The sequence below is a fragment of the Phaethon lepturus genome, unplaced genomic scaffold (assembly GCF_000687285.1).
Source record: "Phaethon lepturus isolate BGI_N335 unplaced genomic scaffold, ASM68728v1 scaffold9437, whole genome shotgun sequence".
Classification (NCBI taxonomy): domain Eukaryota; kingdom Metazoa; phylum Chordata; class Aves; order Phaethontiformes; family Phaethontidae; genus Phaethon; species Phaethon lepturus.
The window spans coordinates 6,807-32,256 of record NW_010551131.1 but is presented as its reverse complement, the minus strand read 5'-3'; the positions used below and the strand labels follow the sequence as shown (position 1 = coordinate 32,256).

Genomic DNA, 25,450 nt, shown 5'->3' with positions numbered 1-25,450 from the left:
GGTTCAGCATGCTCTCCAGCATGCTCCGGTCCATGGGGATGACTGAGTACCAGAGCGGGGACTCAGCGATGCATGACCGTTCAGGCTGCAGGTAGAAGACATCGTTGCGGTTCCGCAGACTCTCAGGACTGTAAAGAGAGAGGAAAGTGAGCCTTGGGATATGAGCTCCACAGGCTCAGAAAGCCTGGCCTGCCCTCATGGTTCTCAAGGAGAGGCGGCTTGTCACAGCCTTTCATCCTTCGGAAGGACAAGGACACAAACTTGAGTCTGCAGTTCCTTGCTCAGGACCAAAGCCCCTAACCAGCCAAGCATGGGGACTCATACTGCACGCTCCTGCCTGTCTGGAGAGAGGCAAGTAGCAGAAAGGGGCCAGAGAGAAGCATTTTCTCAACCATGGTCTATACAAGCAGCACAGACGCAGGGCAAAGCTTCACACTCAAGTACAAAAGTTTGGAGAGCAGCAGCTACACCACAGGGTCCCACCAAAATTGAGAGCTGGCCCCAAAATGGCACATGCCCCTTCTCCAAAGAAAGCCTCACCATTTGGAGAGGTAAAACTCATAGAACTTGACTGGGCATCGGAGTGGGTTCATCCTGTTCTCCCGCTGCTCCAGCATTGGTACCTCCTCCTCACGCTTCCGCTTTCCAGAACCACCATCTGCAGAGGGGGAGAGAGCAGGATCATGGCTGGGACCCAATAGGGGAGGCAGGGGAAGGGACAGAGAGAAGCTCTGTCAGACCCTACCTCGGCCTTTCTTTTGCTTGGCAGGAGCATAGTAGCGGATGCTCACCACCTTTGTCATGCCACGGGCTGTGGTGCACTTGCGGGACTGGCGCACCACATTGGTGAAGGAGAGCTGCATGTGCTCCTCTGCTGTCTGCAGCCCGAAGAACTTGGTGTTGAAGAACATGAGGGTGTTGAGGAGCACGAAGGGTGAGTAAACACCCAGCTGCTTGCACTCCCAGAGGTGTTCCTCTTCAACACGTGAGAAAACTGTGTCTGCAACGCACAGAGGAAGAACCAGGTCACATCAACAGTGGCCTTGTGACAATCCCTTCACCCTGCCCAGGTAAGCTCACTGCAAAAGACTGATGCTTCACAACACCCCCTTTTCCACAAAGTAACTTCTCCAGAGCCATCAGCAGAGCTAGATGCTGGCTCTACCCAGCCACGAGCCACCCCAGAGTGCAGGCAAACCACAGGTCAGAACCCACATCAATCCTAACTGCTCATCCCTATAGATGTCCCCAAAGTGAACTCCAGGTCAGTGCTCCACCAGACTCAGCATGAGATGAAGGAAAAGCAGGAGGCAGGACAGACATGGCCAGCTCCTGCCTAGACACACAGGTCTGGAGCCAAATGCCTCTGTGTGGGACAGCCAATATGCAGAGGTGAAACTGGGTCTGTGAACTAACCACTGACAAGACACAGCAGGGAAGGCAGCCCAGATAACAGCATCATGAAAAGGCTCTACAGAGCTCCAAGTTAGTCTGTTCACAAGGCAGCAGCACAGCAACTGTGGCCAACACTTAGTACAGTGTGCAGGGCTCGCCCATGTGCTGCGAACACAAAAGTATGGGCCAGCGTATTCTTGGTCAGCTTGGTATCCTCTTTGCCAAAGAGTGGGGACATCACTGTTAAGTGTTGTAAAGACTCACGCTGTCCCAGGACACAAAGCAGCCATGCTCTGCTCCCAGCTACCCTGACTTTGGACAACAGAAGCTGCTGAGGCTTAAACCAGACTAGTTCCACTGTCAGTATGGGTCAGTATGACCCCAAGACACATCTGGACCATGCTGCCTATGCCAAGGAAGAGGGTTGAGGCTAGGGGAGCACGATCAGACTGGAGTATCCAAGGCTAGAAGCACAAACTGGGTACGTGTGGTGACTGAAGGTACTCTGGAGACACATACTATTTGGTAAGATTGTGGGTTGCCAGCCACTCAGGGACTTGTTCAGCTCCTGCACGAAGGTCAAGTAGTAAAGGTCTGTAAATATATTCACCATACGATTGTTCTCGAGCAGGTACTAGAAAGGACAGAACACACAGTCAAGAGAGACACGGCAGCACCTGGAATGCAAACCCTCCCCAGAGAGCCCAGGCCACACATGCAGAGCAGCCCTCCTTGTACAACCAGAGTTGCAGAGCAGACTCTTAAAACCAGCCACTTCTGAGAGCTGTGAGGAAAACCCTGGGGCACAACAAAGCAGACTTAGTGCTGAAGAAGGGACTGAATTTGGGGAGATCTCCTAGCCCTCCTCAAGGATATGCAAGAAGGGTGCAAGGCTGGGGAATAGATGCCACGCTACCTGCTGGGCTTAAGAAGAAAGACTGAACCAGATGGGCTGCTGTCCTGGGGTGAGGCACTGAAGGAGAGTCCAGTGAGCCTCTCTGGGTCCCCAGAAGGCAGAACAAAGGGTACAAGCTCACCTCACCAGATCTGACCCCCAGGTCTGGCCATGGAGGACTTGAGCGCAGCAAGCCCTTCCTCACCTGCTGGATGCCAAGGCAGAGGTAATAGATGCTGTCTGGTTCATAGCGCTCCCCATTGGGCCGTGTAATCTCCTTGACAAACTGGGCCAGGCCGTAGTTGAGCTCCGCGGCTGTGCAGGCCAAGATGTCTTCCTTGATCCTCATGGGCTTGGCTGTGGAGACAAGGCACAGCAGCCTCAGACAATAGCCTGCAAGGCCAGGAGCACCTCAGCACCCTGGGATCCAGCTTCTAGGAGGTTTCTGCCACTCCACCCCATCCAGACAGGGCACTTACGGCCGAAGCGTAGCTCTTCTCCCTTGCTGGTCTCTCCCCCTGCATACTTGGCTTGCACCCAGGACTTCCAGGCATTCACACCGTATGAGTAGTTCAGCACTGTGCAGCTGGGCTGGCTGCTCATTGAGTCCCGGGAACAGCTTTCAGAGAGCACCAGACGCTTCTGCCCCTGCAGAGAGGTGTACTGTTGAGACTGGGCGCCTACCTGCGACAGATTTGCAAGAGTCCTGGCCACCCCTCAGACCTGCTGACTGCCAACTGCCTCCCAGTGTGCCCGTGCCCATGCCAGCAGGCATCCTTCTGCTGACAGCCAAGTGAACAAGGCCCATTAGTTATGAGGTCCACAGGCAGGAAAGAGGCCAGCTCTCACATGACCCGTGGCATTTAAAGCTCCTCCGAAGTAACAGGCAAGTATTTTCATTCAAGGAGCGGCCCACAGGCCAGGCATGCCCTGAAGGGAGAGGGAACAACCTCCCCAGGATACCAAAGCCTCTGGCACACTTCACCTCCTACGTCCCAGATGGCAGCTCCCACTCCAAACCCGAAGAGCTTTATGCAGGCAGTACCCACAGAGAGCTCACCTTTCGGACAGCACGAGGCAGATCTTGCTCTGTGGACACATCATCCGGTCCCACCAGCCCACAGTCAAAGAGGAAGTCCACACTGGGGTTGATGTCTAGAGGGTCTGAAAGGAAACACAAGCAGAAAGGCTCAGCTGAATCTTCTCATCCTGTCCCCTGTGCTGGCCTGATTCTTACAGCAAGATGAAGAAGGAATACGCAGCCCAACACTTCACACCCTCCACCATTGCCTGGCATGAACTTGGACCCACAGCCCAACAAAGGAAATACAGCTCTGGCAGATGATGCTAAGCTTTCTCAGACTAACAAGAGCCCCACATTCTCCCCTCTGACAGGTTTTTTTTGGTTATTTTTTAAACCTGAGGAACATTCCTCACCCCATTGTGCCAGGCCAGCACTGGGGACAGCAGGGCACAGGCACCCCAATTCTCTGTCCTCTTCTGCTAGCATCCTGCCTTGCCACTGCTGTGCTCCTTCAAGTGCCTGCCTCTTCCACCTTCTGCCCACTAATGGACACTCAGCAATTCTGCCGTCTCCCAGGATGTCATGCCCTGTTCCAGGTCATTGTCTCGCCTTGCTGGATCCTCTGGAATCATCATCTGTAAGCACACCAGCACTGCTGCCCTGCTCTTTGTGCTGTTAAAATAAGCTTCTCATTCCCCCTTCCCTGCAGACCTATGTTTGCAACAGGTCAGTTAGTCTAGACAAACACACACTCCTTCAAAAGTGGTGGTGTCCTCACCCCTCCTGTGAGCAGTCATCTGCAAGACTCTTAGTTCCTGGCCTCAAGCCTGGTCAGTCAGAGGGCATGGGGAGGTAAGTTCACACAGCTCTTAATGCTGCTGGCAACAGTCGGCTGAGGGCAGCAGGAGGACCCTGCTGCAGCATGAGCAGCCCTGCATGCCTGCTTCACCCAGCTCTTACTCTTAGGGAAGTCAGCCTCCAGGTCCTGGCCCGGCTCATCGAGGACATTTGCCATCTTGACAGCCATAGCCAACACATCGTCCCGTGCTGGTCCAAATAGATCACAGTCCTCCAGGAGACCTTCTGCACTCTGGTTACTCACCAGGTCTGCAATGCAAAAGCAGATAATAAACCCAACTTTCAAGAAAGTCTTTTCTCTGTTTTCCCTGTGACAGCTGGAAAATGAAGTCAGGCTCCCTGCAGCACATTCCTGTGCTCAGAGCAGCCCCACAACATCTGTGCTGCCCAGCTTTTCCAGAACAGCAAGACGTTGGATGTTTGTCCTCTCCCCAGCCACAGCCCTAGTCACTGGGGCTTGAGGAATGCAGCCCACAAGTAAAAAGACCTGCAAGGTCAGGACTGCTGGTCTTCTGGCTAGGAAGCTGCTTTAGGTAAGAACCTGAACAGCCACCTGAATAAACTAACAGTGCTGTACATGCGCCACAAGGGACACTGGCACCCCCGAAAGGGACAGTGGCAGACACTGCTCCCTGCTGCAGTTCTTCCCTCCTGGTACCTCCTCAGCTTCTGCTGAGGACTAAAAAAGGTAGCAAGGAGGACCCTGGGAACTACTGACCCATCAGCCTCACCTCTGTGCCTGGGAAGATCATGGAACAGAAACTCCTGGAAGATATGCTAAGGCACATGGAGGACAGGAAGGTGATTTGAGACAGCCAGCATGGCTTCACCAAGGGCAAGTCCTGCCTGAACAACCCAGGGGCCTTCTATGATGGAGTGACCACATCAGTGGACAAGGGAAGAGCTACTGATGTCATCTATCTGGACTTCTGTAAGGCCTTTGATACAGCCCCCCACAACATCCTTCTCTGTAAATTGAAGAGATACGGATTTGATGGATGGACTGTTAAGTGGATGTAAGGCCTTTGATACAGCCCCCCACAACATCCTTCTCTGTAAATTGAAGAGATACGGATTTGATGGATGGACTGTTAAGTGGATGAGAAATTGTTGGATGGTCACATCCAGAGGGTAATGGTCAACAGCTCAACGTCCAGATGGAGATTGGTGACGAGTGGTGTCCCCCAGGGGTCTGTATTGGGACAAGTACTCTTTAATATCTTCATCACTGACATAGTGGGATCAAGTGCACCCTCAGCGAGTTTGCAGATGACACCAAGATGAGTGGTGCGGTTGACACACCTGAGGGACGGGATGCCATCCAGAGGGACCTGAACAAGGTCGAGGAGTGGGCCCATGTGAACTTCATGAGGTCCAGCAAGGCCAAGTGCAGGGTCCTGCACCTGGGTTGAGGCAACCCCTCGTATCAATACAGGCTGGGGGATGAAGGGATTAAGAGCGGCCCTGCTGAGAAGGACTTGGGGGTACTAGTGGACAAAAAGCTGGACATGAGCTGGCAATGTGCACCTGCAGCCCAGGCAGCCACCCTTATCCTGGGCTGCATCCAAAGAAGGGTGGCCAGCAGGCCGAGGGAAGGGATTCTGCCCTTCTACTCTGCTCTGGTGAGACCCCACCTGGAGTCCTGCATCCACCTCTGGAGCCCTCAGCACAGGAAAGACATGGACCTGTTGGAGAGGGTCCAGAGAAGGCCACTAAAAGGATCAGAGGGATGAAAGACCTCTCCTAAAAAGAAAGGCTGAGAGCGTGGGGGGTTGTTCAGCCTGGAGGAGGCTCCACAGAGACCTTATTGCAGCCTTCCAGTTCTTAAAGGGGACTTACAAGAAAGATGACGACAGAGTTTTTAGCAGGGCCTGCTGCAATAGGACAAGTGGTAATGGTTTTATACTAAAAGAGGGTAGATTTAGACTAGATATAAAGAAGAAATTTTTCATAATGAGGGTGGTGAAACACTGGCACAGGTTGCCCAGAGAGGTGGTAGATGCCCCATCCCTGGGAACATGCCAGGTTAGGTTGGACAGGACTCTGAGCAACCTGATCTAGTTGAAGATGTCACCGCTCATTGCACGGGGGTCGGACTAGATGACCTTAAAAGATCCCTTTCAACCGAAAGATTCTATGATTCTTTGACTTGCTCTTCCTTTCTCCTTTTTCACAGGCTTTGGGGGAGATGCAATCCAGGCAGATGCTCTAGCTCCAAGAGCTGGCAAACCCCACATGATCCCAGCTGTTGGGCCAGACCAAGCCATGGCAGAACCTACCGCATAGGTCCGAGGAAGCCTTGTCCAGTTCCTCAGCCTCTGCAATCATCTCAGCCATGGCCAGGATGTCAGCCTCCAGGGGATTGGAGGGGATCTTCACCTTCAGCTCTTCAATGGTCTCCACAATCTTATCTGTGCTCTCCAGTGTGGTGGGCAGGAACATTGGCACAGGCACCTGTCGACAGCAGCACACACCAGGCAGAAAACTGACACTCAGCTGACTGATGTAAAAGCAGAGGCAGGAGAAGAGGACAAACAGAGAAGCAGGGATGCTGCAGCAAGGCAGGATTGAGACAGTAAGAGAACACGAGTGGGTGGAGTGTGTCGCTTACCGGGACAGGCATGGAGAAAGGCACAGGTACTTTCTGGCAGTACATATGCATAGGCACAGGCACGAAGATCGGGACGGGGATTGGCAACACAATCACCTGGGGCTTCCAGTCAGCCTCTGACAAGAGCAAAAGTACATCAGTGAGCTTGCTCCTAGCAGGTCCTCCACCCAGCCCTGCTGCACACTGCCATGCCCCCAGCCATCCAGCACCACAGCCCTTCCAGCCACCAGCTTCTGTGACTCATGGGCAGAGCTGGAGCAGCAGCAAGCCAAACAGCCCTGCAACAAGAGAGGGTTGCCTTAGCCAGTGGTGCAAGCCCTGTTCTTATGTGGCCCTCTGAGAGGTCTAGTTGCCTTGCATATGCTGGAGACCATACACACATGCCCAACAAGAGCTACGCAGTGGAACCTGCTCAGCAGATGGCCCCTCAGACAAGCTGACAATCTCCAAAGGAAGAGGAGTTATCCAACAAGAGGTGGGATAGTGCTGTAGTTCTCTCTGTGTCTCTCCTTTTGCTGCTGATGGGAATGGGCTCCCTACCTTCAGCCCTGCCATGTGTGCCCTGCACTACCCTGAGACTCTTCAGCACGGTGCCAAACACCCAGCTGCTCTGTACAGCATGTCAAGCTGGATTCACATTTAGTATGGAGCAGGGATGTGCCACTTGTCTTTCCAAAACACCCCTGTAATCCTGCAGTTGTATCTTATTTTTCTACCTGTCTGACATCCTTTGGACTTCATTTCTATCTTGCAGGAAACGCCCCGGTTCTGCATCAGTGGTTTACACATGGCAGCTTTGTTTTTCCGAGGGGTGGCTGGAACCGGAGGGGGCGGGGGAGGCGGCGCAGCTGGAGACATCTGGGCTGAGGAGGTCTTTGCTGACAGCTGAGGAAATGCAGAAAGCAGGAGGTTGGTGTCCCACTAAGGCAGCACCACCTCTTCCCAACTATGGGTACAGCCGGAGAGACTCCCAAAGCACCTCCTGGAGCGTGGCAGTCCCCAACACACACACAGGTGGAGGCTCCCACGGTCAGATCCAGCCGAAGGCCTGTGCTTGTGTGGCACCTCTGCAGCAGCCAGCAGTCTGGCACAGGTCACTCCTGCCCCACGGGCCAGCCAGGAACACAACAGGACAGCGACTATACCCAGGCACAGGGGAGCACCGTGCAAAGAGGCGCCAGTGCCACAATGGCAGACTGTTCTGGAGCCCATCATCAATTCCTGGGGAATGATTATTCTTCCCCCTTGCAGGAGATATGCTGATGCTGCCCTCCCCACCAGTTCTCATCACCTCCCACTACCCAGACATCTTAAAATGTATTGGTTGTAGAAGAATGAAATCTCCCTGAGCAATGGCAGACCTGTCCTCTCTTTGGGGACGGCCCCTTCGTACTATCTTGCAAAATCCTACCTCCCACGGGCCTTACCATGTTAGTCTCTGCCTTCTGTGGGGAAGGGGTAGGTGGTTTTGGCTCTGAAGTCTGACCTGTAAGAGAAAGCAATGACTCTAAGTTCAAGAGCTTCTGGGCCAACAGGTCCCACTGCTGGGACTGGAGGTGGCAGCAGCCAGAGGGCAGGGACAGGCTCCCTAGAAACTGCTCCTGGCCACTCCAGGAAGAGTTAATGTTTCCACAATATCTAGCCCTAGCAGTTCAGAAGACACTACAACTTCAAAATCAAGTAATTCCCATGTAATTTTGTGCTCCCTTGCAGTCCACCCCATCCCCATCACAGCAGGTCAGGAGAAATCCCAGTCCCTTATAGAGAGAGGAATCCAGGGCTCTATTCCCAGCTCTGCCTATTGGCTTGCTGTACCGAGCCATGGCCCCTCCCTGTGCCTCCATCTCCCTGCTACAAATATCTTGGCAAAGTGCTTCGAGATCCCTAGGAAGAAGGTGACAGAGCTAGTAGTAGCATTACAAGATACCCCAGAAAGCAGAAGACAGCTTTGCCCCAGCCCTAGGGATGCAGTCCATTCCCCTAAGTAAAGAGGGGATCACCTGCAGGTAAGAAGCACGTGTGGCAGACACTAGTCTCAGGTGGCAGCAATATCATCCTGGCTGGGGTAATAATTCTAGCCCATTTGCTCTGCAGAGAATCTGCACCCCTCTCAAAGGTTGATGAGCTAAAAAAGCACCTTCATCCAAGTCTCCTGTGAGCCCTGGTTACCCATGTGGCTGGGAAAAAGAACTGCCTTCTACAGCACTGGCTAACCGTGGGGCATGCATGAAAGAGACACCTGTGAGGAAAGCAGCAGGTCTCAGCACCCAAAGGGAGTGGCGGGTCCATTTGCACCTCCTACATACAGATAGGCTCTCCAGGAAACACTCAGACTCCCAAAGAACCAACACGTGGGCATTCACATTGTAGAGATTTCCTCTGCCCTGAGGAAATGCAGGACAGCTCTTGAGCAATTTGAGGCCCAGCAGGGTCCACTTGCTGACCACCATGGGGGATGGGCAAGTTCCAGTTGGAGGAAGCTCCCTAGCCTGCAGCTGAGCATTCAGCCATAGGAGCTGCAATGGTCTCAATGGGTCCAAGAACTACCCCTGACCAGTCCGAAGTGGATGGGCAGCAGGTCTAGGTTGGAGACATCAACGGCTTGAATGAGAAAAGACAAGCTATGGAGTATGAGCAGAGTTTCTGCTGCAGCAGAATCAAATACAAAAGTGGATTGCCCCATAGGCCAATGATTTAGGACGAAGGGAACAAAATCCTCCTGCCACAAAGCTCCATGTACTACGTGTCCAGGCTTCCAGGAAAGCTTGCAGCTTGTTCTCTACTCTCATGCCAACATCAGCAAGGAGTTGTCAAGGCATTGCCTGCACCAACCATAACTTCTGGCCCTCTATCCTCTCCAGCTGGACAGCCCCGTGCAGAGCCAGTTCCCTTTGGAAGTCTTTGGGCACAGTTCTGTGGCAGAAGCTCCTCAATCCCTCATTACACAGATTGTTCCCAGCAAAGGAATGGCCACTTTTATTGTCAGCAAGCACTCTCAGCATCACCAGGTTGGTAGCAGCCACTGGGTCACAGGAATGAATGGTTTTAGGCAACCACTGGCTGCAAGAGAAGAAGCAACTAGTCAGCAGCTCTGCCCAAGATGGGCCTGAAATCCAGGCAGTCCCTTGTGAGCTGGCAACACAGCTGCCAGGTCCACAGGAGACCCTGACTGGACCAGGAAGAAGCTGCTCCTTGCAAAATCCCCTGCACAGCATGCTGGGCTGGAAAGCTCTCCCTGTAAGCACACAGCAGGCCCTGGCTCCAGCACCCTTCCTTTGCAAGCTGAGCAGTATACCACAGTCCCAGGACAACAATGTCCACAGCTATCTCGCAACTGGCAGGGAATGGCTGTGCCAGAACACACAGAGCCCAGTGCCACCAGCGGCATTCATCAAGCATGGCAGCTGCTGGGGCAGCCTGGACCTTGTGCTCAGCTGAGCGCTCATCACTGGTGACAGGCTTTTCCTTGGCTGCTCTCAGAGTCCTCTGCCTCACAGGGCTCATGGAGAGGCAGCTGTGGCACAGTGAAGGGTGATGCCCCGTGTGCCAAACAGTGAAGTTCTTGGGGGCCTTCAGAGATGTGGTGGGGGGGGGCTCACACTCCTGTGGTTGGTGGTGGAAGAAGTACTTCTCAGTCTTGTGGTCCATGGCTCCAAGGAGACAATGGCCAAATGGTGTGAAACATGCTTCCTTGTGCAGGCAGAGCTTGCTTGCTTGTGCCTGTGTCCCAAAAGAAGTGTTACTGGTCGCTCACAAGCGAGATGCCTTGAAAGCTGAGAACAAATGGAACAGCGTGGCTAGGTCTGTGGAATCACTTGGTGAGCTACAGGAACCAGCAAGTTTAACACCTCTTCCTCCCCTGGGCAGCAGGACAGTCTGTGCCCCATCAAGCAGACTCCCCCTGGGCACTCTCATGCCAGCAGAAACCAACAGTTCCTTATCCAGGTCAGTCCCGTGTGCTGCCACTTGAGCCGTCACCTCACACAGTCTTTTACGGAGCGTGGCTCTTGGAGGGCAGGTTGGGACTCCCCTGGCTGGGGGAACCTGCTGCTTCTGGCAGAGCAGCTCTGCTTTTCTGTCTGAGCAGCTCTGACATCCAGGGCTTCCCCCATCTTGCAGTCAGCCCACTGCTGTCAGGACAGGAACAGGAAGAGTCTGGAGATGGAGAACAAGGTCTCACAGGGGAAGGTCCTTATCTTGGTTTCCCCTCCTTGGTGCACCTTAGTCAGGGTTTTAGACCTCATGAAATCCCATGGAGGGCAGCAAAGCCCTGAGTCTGTGATGCAGGTATCTGTTGAAGCTTGATGCATTGAAGCGAGTCCCACCATAAGCTGCAGGCATTTTAACTAGATCACATAGATTACCTAGAAGACTGTGGCCTAAGAAAGACCAAGCAGAATGAGACTACACAAGTGTCCGAGGGCCAAGCGATGTCTTGTCACTGTCACTACAAGCACCTTCCATCCTGAGGGACCCCAAAGCACTTTGCAATCTTCCATAAGCAACTGGCTCAAGTTAACGATAGGAAATGGGGCAACAGGCAGTGAAAATCTCCTCTCCAGCTGGAACTCCACAGATGCAGAATGGGGTTATCCGGGACACGAGGTTGGCAACTCCCCAAAGCTGCAGCGATCTTTGGGTAAGTGGTAGTACTCCAATCTAACATCGCAAGACAGAGTGCCTCCAGCAGCTCAGCGCTCCCTCAAGATCGTTCTAGGTTCAGCTCTGGCTGAGGAGAGCCCACTTACAGCATCACCAGCACCACTTCCTGCAGCACCCTGTGTTTTCCTTGAATGTTTCCCATCCAAGCACTGACCTGGCCCAATCCTGATTAGTTTATGAGATCTGAGAAGGTCACAGCTCGGAGGTGGTGTGGGGCTGCAGGTGGATTATCGTGCCAAACCATGCTGTCCCCTAACCCTGTAAATCGAGCTCTCCGCTGGCAACATGAGGATGTTAAATCCCTGAGTATCCTCGCTAAGAGTGTGAGCTACAGGCAGCACGCTGGCACCGGCTCCTCCCGTCTGGGCCCTGTGTGTCATAGAACCATAGATGTTAGAGATGGAGAAGCCCCATTAGGTCCCACTCCGTCCTTTCCCCCCCAAGGGCCAGTGCAGGATTGTTCCCTAGCGTCTCATCCAGTCCCAGGCAGGAAGCTTCCACCCCTTGCTGTTCAGTCTTCCCTGTGTCTCTCGGACTGAGCTATGCAAGTCCCCTCCCTCCCTCCTACTCACTGTTCAGCAGTCTCTCGGGCCCCTTCTGCGTGTCCAGGTTGGGCTGGTTCTGTTGATTGTAAAATCGCAGAAGACACTGCTGGTTGCAGAAGTGTTTGATTTGCCCCCGCCAGTGGATGGTTTCCAGCAGCTTCCCCTGACGCTTGCAGGCATGGCACCGAGCTGCCTAAAGCCCGCATCAGCAGGAGAGAAACAACGAGTAACTAACCACACCCCCTCCGAGTGCAACACAACTCTCCAGTGAACGGTGCACATAGCAAGGTGCTGTGAGCTTCCCCACAGCAGTGCCCTGCCAGTGCCAGCCGGGGACTCCAGCGGTGCGAACTTCTCACAGCAGCACTAGCCGCGGATCCAGCACTGTGAGCTTCCTCAGTGCAGTGCTCTGGCAGGATCAGCTGGGGACTCCAGCTACATGAGCTTCCCCGTAGCAGTGTCCCGTCATTGCCAGGCAGGACTCCAGCAGTGCCAGGTTCTCCGCAGCAGTGCCAGCCAGACTCCAGCAGTACGAACTTCCTCAGTGCAATGCCCACTTATCTGGGTGCCGTGCCCACCACAGCACTTAGCACAAGCTGCCAGTGCCAATACTGACCTTGAAGTACCAGAGCAAGTATTTGCTTTTGCAGTCTTCACTACAGAAGTCCCAGGTGCTGCCCTCCAGCTGCTCGGTGACCGCCCGCTGGCAGGTCTGAGAACAGTAGGTGCAGGTGATGCAGCACAGGCCCAGGTTCTTGGTGAAATCCTGTTTGTAAAGAAGCACACACCCTGCGGAGAAACAATAGGAGTGAAACCTTCCCAGGATGAACTGGGGGCCTCCCTGACCCAAACATGACCAGAATCCAGGTCTGCGGAGACAACAGAGCACACGCAACACACTGTAGGGAACAATCCAGCACTGGCCCCTGGGGCTGGGATAAGATGGGACCTCATGGGGACTTGCCATCTCTCACCTCCATGCTTCTAGGAAGAGTCTGACTCCAACCTCCTGTGTGCAGGAACCCAGCAGGCAGGGCAAGGCCAGGTCAGGCCAGCCCAGACGCAAGAGCGTAGAAGTGCATGATGACAGGAGGAGCGGAGCTGCCACCTGCTGTCTCCCCAGCCCCCAGAGAGAGAAAAGCTGTGAGAAAGCCCTCCCCAAGGACACAATGAATGGTAAAGATCTTGCCCTAGGGCCTGGCTGGACAGCAAGCCATCCCCACGACAGTCCTCCCTTCACTGCATGGCAAGGCTCTCGCCCCAGGGCCTGGCTAAGACAGTCTCCCCTCTGTTCCTCTCCATGCTCTCTTCTCCTCCCCCAGCATGGGCTGGCATGGGGGCTCTGCCTCTCCCGTGCCTTCCCCAAGTACCTTCGCTGCAGAAGTTCTTCTCCACTCCAGAGAAGCGGATCTTCTCATGCAGCAGCTTCTCCTGCTTGCAGTGCTCACACTGAGATACCACCCCGCGCAGCCGCTTGAAGTCCTCACAGCAGTCCTTGCAGCAGAACTGATACACCTTGTCCTGCCAGAGAGACCGCCACTGGGTCAGCCAGGCTGGCAGGAGGTCCACACACTTCTCAGGGAAGCAAGAACAAGACTACGGGGCTGAGCCAAGTCCCCAACTGTCCTGGCATGGGGTTAGGCAGAAGGGGTCTCCTCCTGCCCTTCTGACATCCTGTGGTACATCAGGAGCACAGCACTCTGCACGGTCTCCAGGCTTGTCTCTGCAGCTAAGGCATTCAGAGCACTGGCGCAGGAGCTCTGCTTTGAGCAGGGAGAGGAAGGAGCCCTGCAGTCCCTACCGGGGTTGGCTTCCACCTCAACATCCCCCGGGGAAAGTCCTCACCTGCCAGTCTAGGATCTCCGGCTTCCCGCTGAAAAGATTGTGGCAGTAATGGCAGTTGAGGTGGATCCCACCTTCCGGGCTGGTGCGCTGCAGGAGATAGAGACAGCTCATGGAGGGAGAGGCACACAGAGGGCAGCGAGCACCTGCTTTGCATTGCCACCATCTCCTGCCTCCTCCACTTTCACAGCAGTCTGTCTGCCCCTGCTCAGACTTGCACTTGCTGCCACTGTCAGTGACTCACAGTCAGTCCATCAGATCATGTCTCAAGCTCCTGGAGAGCAGATTCTTGAGCAATTTCACTTTGCTTCCAGTGTACTGGGTCCAGCTCTTTTCAGGAAGGCAAGCTTTGAAGCTGCCACCCCTCTGGATTTGAACATATTAGGAGACGGGGGCTCCACTACCTCTTCTGAGAATTCCTCTAAAAGATTTTGAAGCACACATGCCTGGTTTCTATTTTCAAGGTAATGCAACTTCAGAATTCAAGCAGCCTTTCTCATCCCACCTTCCTCTGCTAGATTAACCAGCCATTTAGCACTTGGTGTCTTGTCCACAAGGATTTATTTATTAATAAAGTCATCTTCCTGGTTTTCTTTCTGATAACCTCAGATAAGGTGCTCTGCGAGTGTCTCAGTACATACATATTTCAAGACCAAATGTAATTTTTCTGTCTTTTTTCAGCATACTTCCAATTTTTCTTCAACATTGAAAATAAAGCGGACATCAGATGAACATCCTTCCTATCTGTGCAACATTCCAGGTAGCTCTTTTGCTCCCTAGCCCCGAGACTTTAATTCCCTGTTGCTCTGCTTGTACTTGCAATAACTTAATTACTCCTTCCCTCTGTGGCTGTAAACTGAGATCAGTACGAGACGTCCATACTGAATGGCTTATCTGCTGTAATCCCATGGCCTTTTCAAAATCCTTGCTTTCCCAGGACTTATATCCCCACACTACTTGAGTAAGGCTGATACAGGATCTTGCACTGAACTGTGTTTAAGCCCACATTAGGAGGAACCAGTCTTGTCAAGCAATGAAATTGCTTTGCTTTCTATGACTGCCCTGACCTCAGCATGAGTTAACACTTCAACAGTTTGGTTCATCTGCAAAATTTTATTACGCTTACTTTGACTTTATTGCCAGATGAATGATGAAGATGATGAACTCCTTGGTCCTAATACTGATCCTCAAGAAGCCATCTTGAAACACTCTCTTCAGTGTTTTTTCTTTGACAAGTGTGTTCTGAGATCTGCCAGCAAGACGGTTCCTAATCCAGGTTATGCATGGGTTTACTCATATGTTACAATGCTGATTTTACATGGCAATAATTCAAGTTAGGTGAATTAGGTGAAGTCCACGGCGTATGGAAAAAGGGAAAGATTGCATCCATTTTTAAAAAGGGTAGCAAGGAGGACCCTGGGAACTACCAACCTGGCAGCCTCACCTCTGTGCCTGGGAAGATCATGGAACAGAACCTCCTGGAAGATATACTAAGGCACATGGAGGACAGGGACGTGATTCGAGACAGCCAGCATGGCTTCACCAAGGGCAAGTCTTGCCGAACCAACCTACGGGCCTTCTATGATGGAGCGACCACATTAGTGGGCAAGGGATGAGCTACCAATGTCATCTATCTTCTGTAAGGCTTTTGACAAGGTCCCCCACAACATCCTCCCCAATGAGGGTGGTGAAACACTGGCACAGGTTGCCCAGAAGGGTGGCAGATGCCCCATCCCTGGCAACATTCAAGGTCACGTTGTATGGGGCTCTGAGCAACCTGATGTAGTTGAAGCAGGGGGATTGGACTAGATGACCTTAAAAGGTCCCTTTCAGACCAAAGATTCTATGATTCTATGATTCTTCTTTGTAAATTGAAGAGATACAGATTTGATGGATGGACTGTTCGGTGGATGAGGAATTTGTTGGATGGTCACATGCAGAGGGTAGTGGTCAACGGCTCAACGTCCAGATGGAGATTGGTGACGAGTGGTGTCCCCCAGGGGTCTGTATTGGGACAAGTACTCTTTAATATCTTCATCACTGACATAGTGGGATCGAGTGCACCCTCAGCGAGTTTGCAGATGACACCAAGATGAGTGGTGCGGTTGACACACCTGAGGGACGGGATGCCATCCAGAGGGACCTGAACAAGGTCGAGGAGTGGGCCCATGTGAACTTCATGAGGTCCAGCAAGGCCAAGTGCAGGGTCCTGCACCTGGGTTGAGGCAACCCCTCGTATCAATACAGGCTGGGGGATGAAGGGATTAAGAGCGGCCCTGCTGAGAAGGACTTGGGGGTACTAGTGGACAAAAAGCTGGACATGAGCTGGCAATGTGCACCTGCAGCCCAGAAGGCTACATCCAAAGAAGGGTGGCCAGCAGGCCGAGGGAAGGGATTCTGCCCTTCTACTCTGCTCTGGTGAGACCCCACCTGGAGTCCTGCATCTACCTCTGGAGCCCTCAGCACAGGAAAGACATGGACCTGTTGGAGAGGGTCCAGAGAAGGCCACTAAAAGGATCAGAGGGATGAAAGACCTCTCCTAGAAAGAAAGGCTGAGAGAGTTGGGGTTGTTCAGCCTGGAGAAGAGGAGGCTCCAGGGAGACCTTATTGCAGCCTTCCAGTTCTTAAAGGGGACTTATATGAAAGATGGGGACAGAGTTTTTAGCAGGGCCTGTTGCGATAGGACAAGCGGTAATGGTTTTATACTAAAAGAGGGTAGATTTAGACTAGATAGAAGGAAGAAATTTTTCATAATGAGGATGGTGAAACACTGGCACAGGTTGCCCAGACAGGTGATAGATGCTCCAACCCTGGGAACATGCCAGGTTAGGTTGGATGGGACTCTGAGCAACCTGATTTAGTTGAAGATGTCACTGCTCATTGCAGGGGGGTTGGTCTAGATGACCTTTAAAGGTCCCTTCTAACCCTAACTGTTCTATGATTCAAGTCTACAACTGTAAAAACTCTACAGCTACCCTATCAACATCATTTGTGATCTCAGCGAAGGATTACATTAAGGACTTACGAAAAAACCAAAAAAACCCCCAAAACCCCAACACAAAAACCACAAGAAAAAAAATCAAACCTCAAAACCAAATGCTGCAACTGCCAGTAACTAACTCTATACTTCTAGATTCTCTAAGTTTTCTCAGTTGCCCAAGGCATGTCCTGGCCTAAGTTCCCCAAGTCTTCCTGGCTGTTGTTTTGTTCTTTGACAACTGTACAAAACTAATATTCTTCCAGTTGCCTTTGAATACCACAAATATTTCACATATGCTGAAAGTTAACATCATAAGATTAAAAACCACCAATCAAGCCTCGGAGAATTATTAACCATGAGGTATCCAGGCCTGATGGTTGTAAATTTTTAAACACATCCTAGAAGACTTATGTTCCTTGGCGACACCTGGCTCAGAGGAGCTCTGCTCCTTTCCAACCCACTAGCAGGTGCCTGCTGTGCTTTGCTAGCTTACTTGTGCTTTTGCTCATGGCCTCATAAGGCCACTCCATCCCAAACCACTCATGAGCAAAAGCACAGATCTGCACTGCACTCCCGCTGGGCATAACCTGAGAGACAGGTGTGAATTACAGCCTGTCTTATCCCAATAGAGGAAGGGGGAGATAGGGCCAAGACTGAGTTATTGGCAACTACAGTCACTGCAACTCTTGTGCTCCAGCAGAGACTTTCTTATGGACCCTCCCTGAGGAGTTTGAGGAAGGTGGAGCCTCTGCTAAGTGTGAAAGAAGCTCTATGGCCCAGCCCAGCATGAAGGATATTTCAGTACCTGGAATTTGGTCCAGCAGCTGGGGCTGCAGAACTGGTAGACAACCCGGTCTGTCTTGTTGTAATAGCAGGGTTCAGATAAACTCTTTCTGCAGAAGCTGCAGGGTCTAGGGGGACCTGATAAAACAGATAGGAATTGGTGAGGGCAGCAGTACAGGACGTGGGACTGGATTCTGAGGATGGCGGGCAAGCTACTCACTCATCCTCAGTCTGTCAAGTCTGTCAATTATCAAAAAGCAAGGGACAAGAACACCAGGAAACTAAGAGCACCAGATTCTGCTAGGACAGAAATGTTAAACATAGATGGAGAGCAGAGTGGTTCAAGGAATTGACCCTGGCTCTGCAGGAATTTGGACAAAACAGGCTGCAAAACAGACCATACCCATTCCTGGACACCCTGGTACTCTGTGTAATAGAAAGGGCAATGCCAGCACAGTACAGCACTACAGCTGCTTCCTGCATTCTCAAGAACAGCAGTGTACACTAACCCTCAGTATTAACATGTCTACATGCTGCAAGGGTCCCTCACTCTCCAAATCTCCTTCCACTTCTCTCACTGGACTCCTCCCCAGGCAAGCAACATGCCTTCTTTCCAGTCTCATCCACAAGCAATAAATAGTACCAAGGAAGGAGTTATAGAGTGCAGAGGTGATCGATTCCCTGTATGTAGGTGCTCTTACCAACCAAGCCTGACTGCTTCACTTTGTGGGAGGTAGTGCAGCAAATGGAGCAGAACAGGCCCATCTTGCCACTGCGATCCACGTTGGGCAGCATGTCGAAGTTCTTGCACAGCGTCTTGCACCACATGCACGGGTAGACCCGAGTGTTCTTCTGCAAATATAGAGCAGAACAGAGCTGCCAGGGAGACCATCGCAGCTGGCAAGGTCCGACCCTGATATCCCACCCCCCTACTGTATCCACCACAGAGCAGCTCTCCTATAGGGAACACTTGATGCCAGATCTAGGCTCATAGTCTGCAGGTTTGGGTGGTGGTAGCAAAAAAAGCTGCCTTCAGCACCTCACCTTCTCATTTCAAGGGTACCCTGTCAGGAATACAGAGCTTGGCAATCCCATCAAGGCAGTTAAGTGAAGCTTGCTCAGGCCACTGAGGAACATATCCAGCCAAGCTTTGGGGTGACATCCAAAAGAAGCCAGCCCATGTTAACTGCACATACCAGTGTCGCTGCACAGTCCAGCTTATTGAGTGTCTTACCCGTGCTCGGGTCCAAGATGGGCCCCACGCAGAATAAATAAATTCTGTTTGTCTGCTTCAAAGTTTCTCGACAGCAATCTCTTAAATGTTTTGTCAGCAATGAAAGGCCAAAGGGATTCAATGCACATGCTAATGCATAAAGTGCCGTGTGCCACACTGAGTGAAGGAGCTGCGTGCCCACGAAGACCCCCACCCCAGGCAGCTGACTCCACACACCTTCTTGTAACTGTTGAGACAGGCAGAGTTGCAGAAGCGTTTTTGCTGGCCTTCATGGAAGAGGTACTCCAGGGGCATGCCCTTATTGTAGATGTAAAGTCCACAGTTGTCACAGCAGTTGGTTTTCAGCCCCTTGGTGGCCCGGAACTTGGTAAAGCAGGCATCGCTGCAGATGCGGTGAACCACATTCCCATTGCTGACCTCATGCTGGATCTGCAGAGACATCATTGCTGTCACTCCCCTAAACCACCATGTGCCTCCTTCCAATGCGTGTGCACCGCTACTACTATGGCCCTTGGAATAACAGGCTGTTACACTAAAACTTGGGCAAGCACCATACTGGAAGCTGGTGTGGACTCAGGCTGGCCTCCTTCGCCAAAGGTCAGCAGAGCAATTCGGAGAGTGGAGTGGCAGGAAGCAATGAGCTTCAGGGCGAGGAAAAGCAGAAGCCTTATTTCTTCTGCTGGAATAAGGGCTGGTTCACAGTAACAAGGAAAGACCTGGGAGTGAGCCCAAGCCAGCTCAGGGGCTGAGGCCTCACACCACAGGAGAACCTGGCAAATGCCCTGCGATGGTCCCAGGCAGGACCAAGTGCTGCAGGTCACAAGCACCTCATCCAGCACATGGGAAGGACAAGGGATTTGTTTACCTCGCCAGGCTTGTGGCAGACGCTGCAGCGGCTGGTGTCTGAGGCATCTGCGGACTGAGGTGCTGGTCTGTGCTGCTGGGCCTCGTAGAGGGAGAGGCAGACCGAGGTGCAGAACTCATGGAAAGAGCCGCCTGAACCGATCTGGGCAACCACAGAGTCCTTGGTGTTCCAGATCTCCCTGGGGATCAGGAGGGGAAGTGTTAGTGCAGGGACACACCAGTCCTGCCACAAAGGGACAGGATAGCTCACTGCAATGCATGGGACTTTCTGGTGTCCCAAAAGGGTGGTAAGAACTGTCTCACAGCAGCTTCTGTCCCAGCCCAGAGGGGTGGTGCCTGAAGACTGAGCATGTGGGAGGTTGCTTTGAAAGGAGGCTGGGATATTGGGCGTTGAGCCTGGGGACAGGCAGGGAAAGGCAATAATGTGAAGGGGGTGTAGGGAGCATGGGACACGTGGTGTGTGAAGGAAGACAAGGGGCAGCAGCTGGCAGTGGGCAGGAGTGACGTGGGTGAATGGGAAGCATGAGGGTCACAGGGATGGGGACTGACAGGTAGGGCTGTGGGGCAAGTGAATGGGGTCACAAGCACGGGAGCATTGAGGAAAGGGGAATGAACACACACTTTTTACAGAAGGTGCATATCTTCTTGCCAGGTGGTTTTTTTGAGAAAGTGGTGAGACAGGAGCTAGAGCAGAAGAGCTGAGGGAGCCCTTTGCGCTGGTAGGCAGTTTGGCCCTTCTGCAGTGGGGTCCGGCAGTTGGCACAAGTCATCTTGGTGACAGTAGAGCGGGCAGCTCGCTGAGCCATCTGAGTGCGTAAAGACATGCGAGTTGAGCGTCGGGTACGAAAAGGAACAAAATCCTCATCGTTGGGATCATCCACCATTGCATCAGAGTCTTCGTCAGAGACCGGAACTACAAAGCAGCAGAGAAAGATGCACAGAAATCCCCCATGAGGAACTGAAACAGAAACCTCTGCCATCAGACACATGCCGGGGCTTTCTGGGGTCAGCTTTCTGGAGTCCCCCGACATTCTTTGTACCTGTCTGGGTGGACTGGTAAAGGGACCCTTAAAAGATACTGTGTTGGAATTAGAGATGAGTCAGGAGGTCTTTAAGCAAACTTAAAGTACAATTGTACTTAAAGGCTTAAGTACAGTTCCCTTCTAGGAAGTCATGATTTACCAAGGTTGAGCAGAAGCCCAAAGTGTGAACATTTATGGCAGAAGACCCTCCAAGAACTGGTAGACCTTAAAGGGAACAAGCTGGATCACCAGCCTCCAGCACAGGCAGGCAATGAAGGAGCAACACACAAATACTAGGGAATGGCAGGGTGACATTCAACATCTCAAATAGAGACTTCACGTATTTCTGCAGGAAAATCCCCAAAATGCAACCTTCCTTCAGACAGCCTTCTGCCATAGAGACAAAGGAAGAAAGTTCCTGGCTGATGAGATGGCAGATGGATTTCCTGAGAACAACCCCAGAGTCTCATCCTATTACTTGCTGTTTGGTGTCCACATACCACTGTAAAAATACTACAACCTTCCCTTCAACTTGAGTGCCCTGAGAAGACAAGGCAAGTATCCCCGGATGAAGATTCATGGGGTGAAGAGACCTGTCCTGTGTAAGAGGAAGGTCTGCACAGAAGCTCCAGAGCTCCCACCATACTCACACCACGAACCACCTGCTCACAATGCGCCTGGGCCCTGCTCTCTGGGTTAAAACAGGCATTGGCCAGCCCTAGTTACTCACTGCTCTCAGAGGAGTTCACAGTTTCGGGCCTGGCAGTTTCTGATCTTCTGGCTCGTTCACTTCTTTTCTGCTCCTAGAAGACATTCAGAAAATACTTAAGCTAACCATCTGTTAGGACAACCATGGATAAATTTCTCAGATCATGGTGGAGTTCCAACTTCTTGAATTTGCTTTGCCAATAACTAGGCTGAAAACGGATAAAACTCCATGGATACCTGATGAGAGTTGGCAAGATGAGGGAGAGGAGGAAGTAGACTTATGAGAATGACAGTCCAGCTGGGGGTAGCAGGGACACACTGAAGCCACATTACAGCACAGTGGCAGTGCACAGGGATCACTCCATCACAGAGGACATGCAAACTGCTTCCCAGAAGGGTGATGAGCCAGCCAGCGTCCCTCACAGAGTTTGACAACAGCCAGCCACCCTCTATGCTCCTGTAGCATACGTACTTGACTGCATTCTCCTCACCTTCTCAGTTGGCAGCTCGCTTCCCTTCCCAGACAGACCTTCTCCTGGAACAGAAGCACAGAAGAAGCTTGCATCTAACGTCTTGCTTTTCTCCAACAGAAGAGGACAGATGTTCTTCAAATGCAGCCACCCTTTTGGTCAGTCTGCAAATGAAGCTTCAGACAGTCCTGGCTAACAAGCACAGTTCTGGTGGTGATCAAACACAGGAAAGCTCCTAAACCCACCACCTGTAGTTAGAGATCCAGACAGGCAGCTTGGGAGGACTTCTGTAAGGGGGAGTCCACCCTGCACGGGGAGGCATGCTGGAGAGTTGCCTCCAATTGTTTCTGACCAAGACTGAGCATCTCCTGAGGATAGACGGCCTGCGCAGAGGGACTTTGCCTACTGGAAACACCTTCTCCTGGTGGCCCTGTTTCAGCAAGACTCCAGTGATGAAGAGTGTGAGCTAAGGTGATGCGCAGTCACAGCTTTATCAGGGAAGCTGCTAGCTGACACAAGCATTGAAAATCAAAGTTAAAGCTATGAAAGCCAGAGCAAGAGCTTGTGTGCACCAAGGGAGCAGCTCCTAGAGCATCATTCCCTGCAAGCAAGACACTTTCCCCAAATCTAGCCCATCAGTAGCATTGACCATTTCCATAGCAGGGGACAACAGGAAAAGTTGGCGCACAAAACAGACTCCAGCTTCAGCAATGTGCAGCATGATGACCTCCTGAGCAAAAGAAAGCCAAGTTCTGCAGACATAACAACCTACCTGCTGATGGTGAGGCTTCCTGTGCTTTCAGTACACTACTTTCTTTAAGCAAGTTGTTCCCACTATCATCCCCTTCCTCTGCCTGGTTTTCCTCTGTGGGCTTAGGGGGCAAAGCTGCAGTACTTTTGTCTGGACTCAGTTCCACCTCTGCTTCCCCTGCCAGTCCTTCCCTCTGCATGGGTGAGCTTTTCCTTGGTGCCTTCAACCTCGTCTTCTTTGTCTGTTTAAGGTTGAGTTGTGGGGGGGGCATTGGCGGACTTGAGGATTGTGCTGCGATTTCTTCTGTAGCTGGGGCACTGTTGAGGTCGCCGGAGTCAGGAACAGGCTGTTGGGGCGATTCAGGGGTGTTGTCATCAGACAGTGCAGGAGTAGCAGCAGCACCATCTTCCTTTAGGTCCCCAGAATCATTTTTTGGTGCATCTTCCCCTTCTTTCCATGTTTCTGGAACAAGGGCTTCTCTAGAGAGGGCAGAGGAGTCTGCTGGTCCATCCTCCACATCCTGGGAAGGATGTGCCTCATACAGCCCATCCAGACCCTCTGATTTATCTAGCTCCATCAAGTCAGCAGTTTTATCCAAGTCATCTAAGACATCAGGTTTGTCCAGCACATCCAAGACACTAGGTTTATCTAGAACGAGGTCATTTGATTTGTTTAGTTCAGACAGGCTGTCTGCTTTCACTAGAAGGTCCAAGTCCTCATCTGCAGTCATCTGCTTGGATTGATCCCAGTCAGGGGGCTGAAGAACTGAAACTTCCTGGGTAGAAGCTGTTTGGGAGCCCAGGAGATCTTCCCCAAACTCCATGTCAGCAGGGAGATCACCAATAAGTGGTTTTTCAGGCAAGGACAGGGGGTCTAAAGATCCCGAAAATTCACTGGAATCCATTTAGAAGATGGCAACTGGAAACGAGAGAGAGACTTGCAAGTTAATGAAAAGTAGTGTAACACAGCACCTGAATCGTCCACTCTTCTGAACACTGTTGGGGCAAAACAAGGCCCAGTAATGTTGCTAGTCATAACTAGGATACCACCAGCAGGTCAATCACATGTATTCGTGAGGTTACAACTCTAAAGCCAGACAGCAGCAGTGGGATGCAGCAGTTTGGTATAACAGACCTTTGGGAACTCTACAGCCTCCACACACCTCACAACAGCACGGCAAACAGACTTGCCTATGCTAAATGACACAGTGGGGTCTCAGAAATGACTCGCGTACCAATTCAGGAGGCTTCACACAGCTGTTCTGCGGTGTGTAGTACTCCCTTCCCTGCCTTCATCTCACCAGACCCAAATAATCTGGTCTGTCCTTTCTCCTGATCTGTTCTCATGGAGTTAACACATCTTTTATTTTTAAAATATCTTTTCTCTGAAACAGAGACAGAAAGAACTCCTCTACAGCTCTGTAGCCTGTGCCTTCAACAAGATACAGGATGACAAGATGCATGAATTTTGTCAGAGGACAGACATAAACCATGTTATACTATAGCTATAGCATAGCCCCAAAACTACATGAAGTAATATTCAGACACAGAACAACTGGAAAAGCTTAAGTTAGAACTAGGAAGAAAAAAAGACCAGTGTGACTTTGCAGGGCACAGACAGCACATTTGCACAGGAAGATGTGACACTCATTGCTAACATCAGAGGGACAAAGTTACAGCCCAGCTTCTCATGGGTGACATTATCAAAAGACAGAAAGGGCAAGACTTTGAGATGAGGCAAGTAAGCATTTATATCAATATTGGCTAAAAATGAATTATACAACCACAAAGACATAATGGTTCACAAACCTAAGAGGGAAAGGGAGAAGAGGCTGAAGTCTACATGTGGTGAGGCAGAGTAAGACTTGAAGTAGCATCAAGTCCCCAAAACAAGCTGTAAGTAGACACTACAAAGAAGGCACTAGAATCCAAAGATGTGGTACCAACCTATCTGCCTCCATTAGAGTCATTCTAATTCTAAATTTGGCACTGTTTTAAGCCCTGAGGCAGAAGATTCAGTACTCCTGTCTATTGGGGCTTACTATGGGCATAACTCATCTACATCAGTGAAGGAGGAAGCCTGGAATTATTTCACTGGTGATGGCTGATTAATTCTTTCTTTATATCCTTCCCTCTGAAAGGATGACCAAGTCTCACTCGCAAATGGTTTACTCAGAACTAAACAGGACATATTTGGACAGAGAATGTACCCAACTTCTGAAACTCATTTAAGCAGGAGTTTAGGGAATCATACCCTACAGCTGGAGTTCAAAGTCATTGTCTCCTTATTTTATCTAAAAACACAGCGACATTTTCTGTTTCACAGTGGCAGATAAGCACTGTTCCTACAATCACAAACAGAAACTACAGAAGGTGTAATCTTCAGAGATGTTCAGCAAGTTTCATCACTAAAGATTTTGGTGTTTCTGTTCACTTTCTTCAGCTACAGAGGAGACAAAGCTTCTAGATGGAGCCAATTCCAGAACAATACAGGAGCTAATACGTGTTTTAGGGTGGCTGACAGAAAGGAGAACTAAGTGAAATAAAGACACCTGAAAGAAAGGTCCTAAAGATTTGAAGCAGGTGAGAACGCTCCCAAGATGATAAACATTTTTTCTGCTACTCAGAATACAAACAATGCCTCCTTCTCAAAGATGTCCCCCACCCAGATTTCCAGACAGACAGCAGACCTTACAACAATAAGCAGCAGAAAGGTCAAGTTACCCAGATGAATAAGAAAAGTTCATTTATAGGCATACTTAACAGGACTAACATACTCCTCAAATTCACCTTCAGACACTTTGCAT

The 25,450-nt window shown here is 51.4% G+C and overlaps 1 protein-coding gene across 1 annotated transcript in view; it reads right to left on the bottom strand.

The window, feature by feature from the left end:
* ZMYM3 (zinc finger, MYM-type 3) overlaps positions 1 to 23,548 on the bottom strand; it is a 23,634-nt gene extending 86 nt beyond the window's left edge. The window contains exons 1-24 of the mRNA XM_010290786.1: positions 22,666 to 23,548; positions 21,915 to 21,958; positions 21,446 to 21,518; positions 20,315 to 20,606; positions 19,695 to 19,872; positions 19,046 to 19,258; positions 18,297 to 18,447; positions 17,618 to 17,733; positions 13,836 to 13,922; positions 13,361 to 13,511; positions 12,607 to 12,779; positions 12,018 to 12,183; positions 8,211 to 8,269; positions 7,500 to 7,668; positions 6,784 to 6,899; positions 6,452 to 6,626; positions 4,275 to 4,421; positions 3,351 to 3,454; positions 2,770 to 2,938; positions 2,496 to 2,647; positions 1,915 to 2,029; positions 746 to 1,000; positions 541 to 658; positions 1 to 128 (exon numbers count right to left, since the gene is read on the bottom strand). The exon at positions 1 to 128 is cut by the window's left edge and continues 86 nt beyond it. Of these exons, the coding sequence (XP_010289088.1) occupies positions 1 to 128; positions 541 to 658; positions 746 to 1,000; positions 1,915 to 2,029; positions 2,496 to 2,647; positions 2,770 to 2,938; positions 3,351 to 3,454; positions 4,275 to 4,421; positions 6,452 to 6,626; positions 6,784 to 6,899; positions 7,500 to 7,668; positions 8,211 to 8,269; positions 12,018 to 12,183; positions 12,607 to 12,779; positions 13,361 to 13,511; positions 13,836 to 13,922; positions 17,618 to 17,733; positions 18,297 to 18,447; positions 19,046 to 19,258; positions 19,695 to 19,872; positions 20,315 to 20,606; positions 21,446 to 21,518; positions 21,915 to 21,958; positions 22,666 to 23,548 (4,234 nt within the window). The remainder of the gene's footprint in view (positions 129 to 540; positions 659 to 745; positions 1,001 to 1,914; positions 2,030 to 2,495; positions 2,648 to 2,769; positions 2,939 to 3,350; positions 3,455 to 4,274; positions 4,422 to 6,451; positions 6,627 to 6,783; positions 6,900 to 7,499; positions 7,669 to 8,210; positions 8,270 to 12,017; positions 12,184 to 12,606; positions 12,780 to 13,360; positions 13,512 to 13,835; positions 13,923 to 17,617; positions 17,734 to 18,296; positions 18,448 to 19,045; positions 19,259 to 19,694; positions 19,873 to 20,314; positions 20,607 to 21,445; positions 21,519 to 21,914; positions 21,959 to 22,665) is intronic.
* Between the last annotated feature and the right edge of the window lie 1,902 nt (positions 23,549 to 25,450).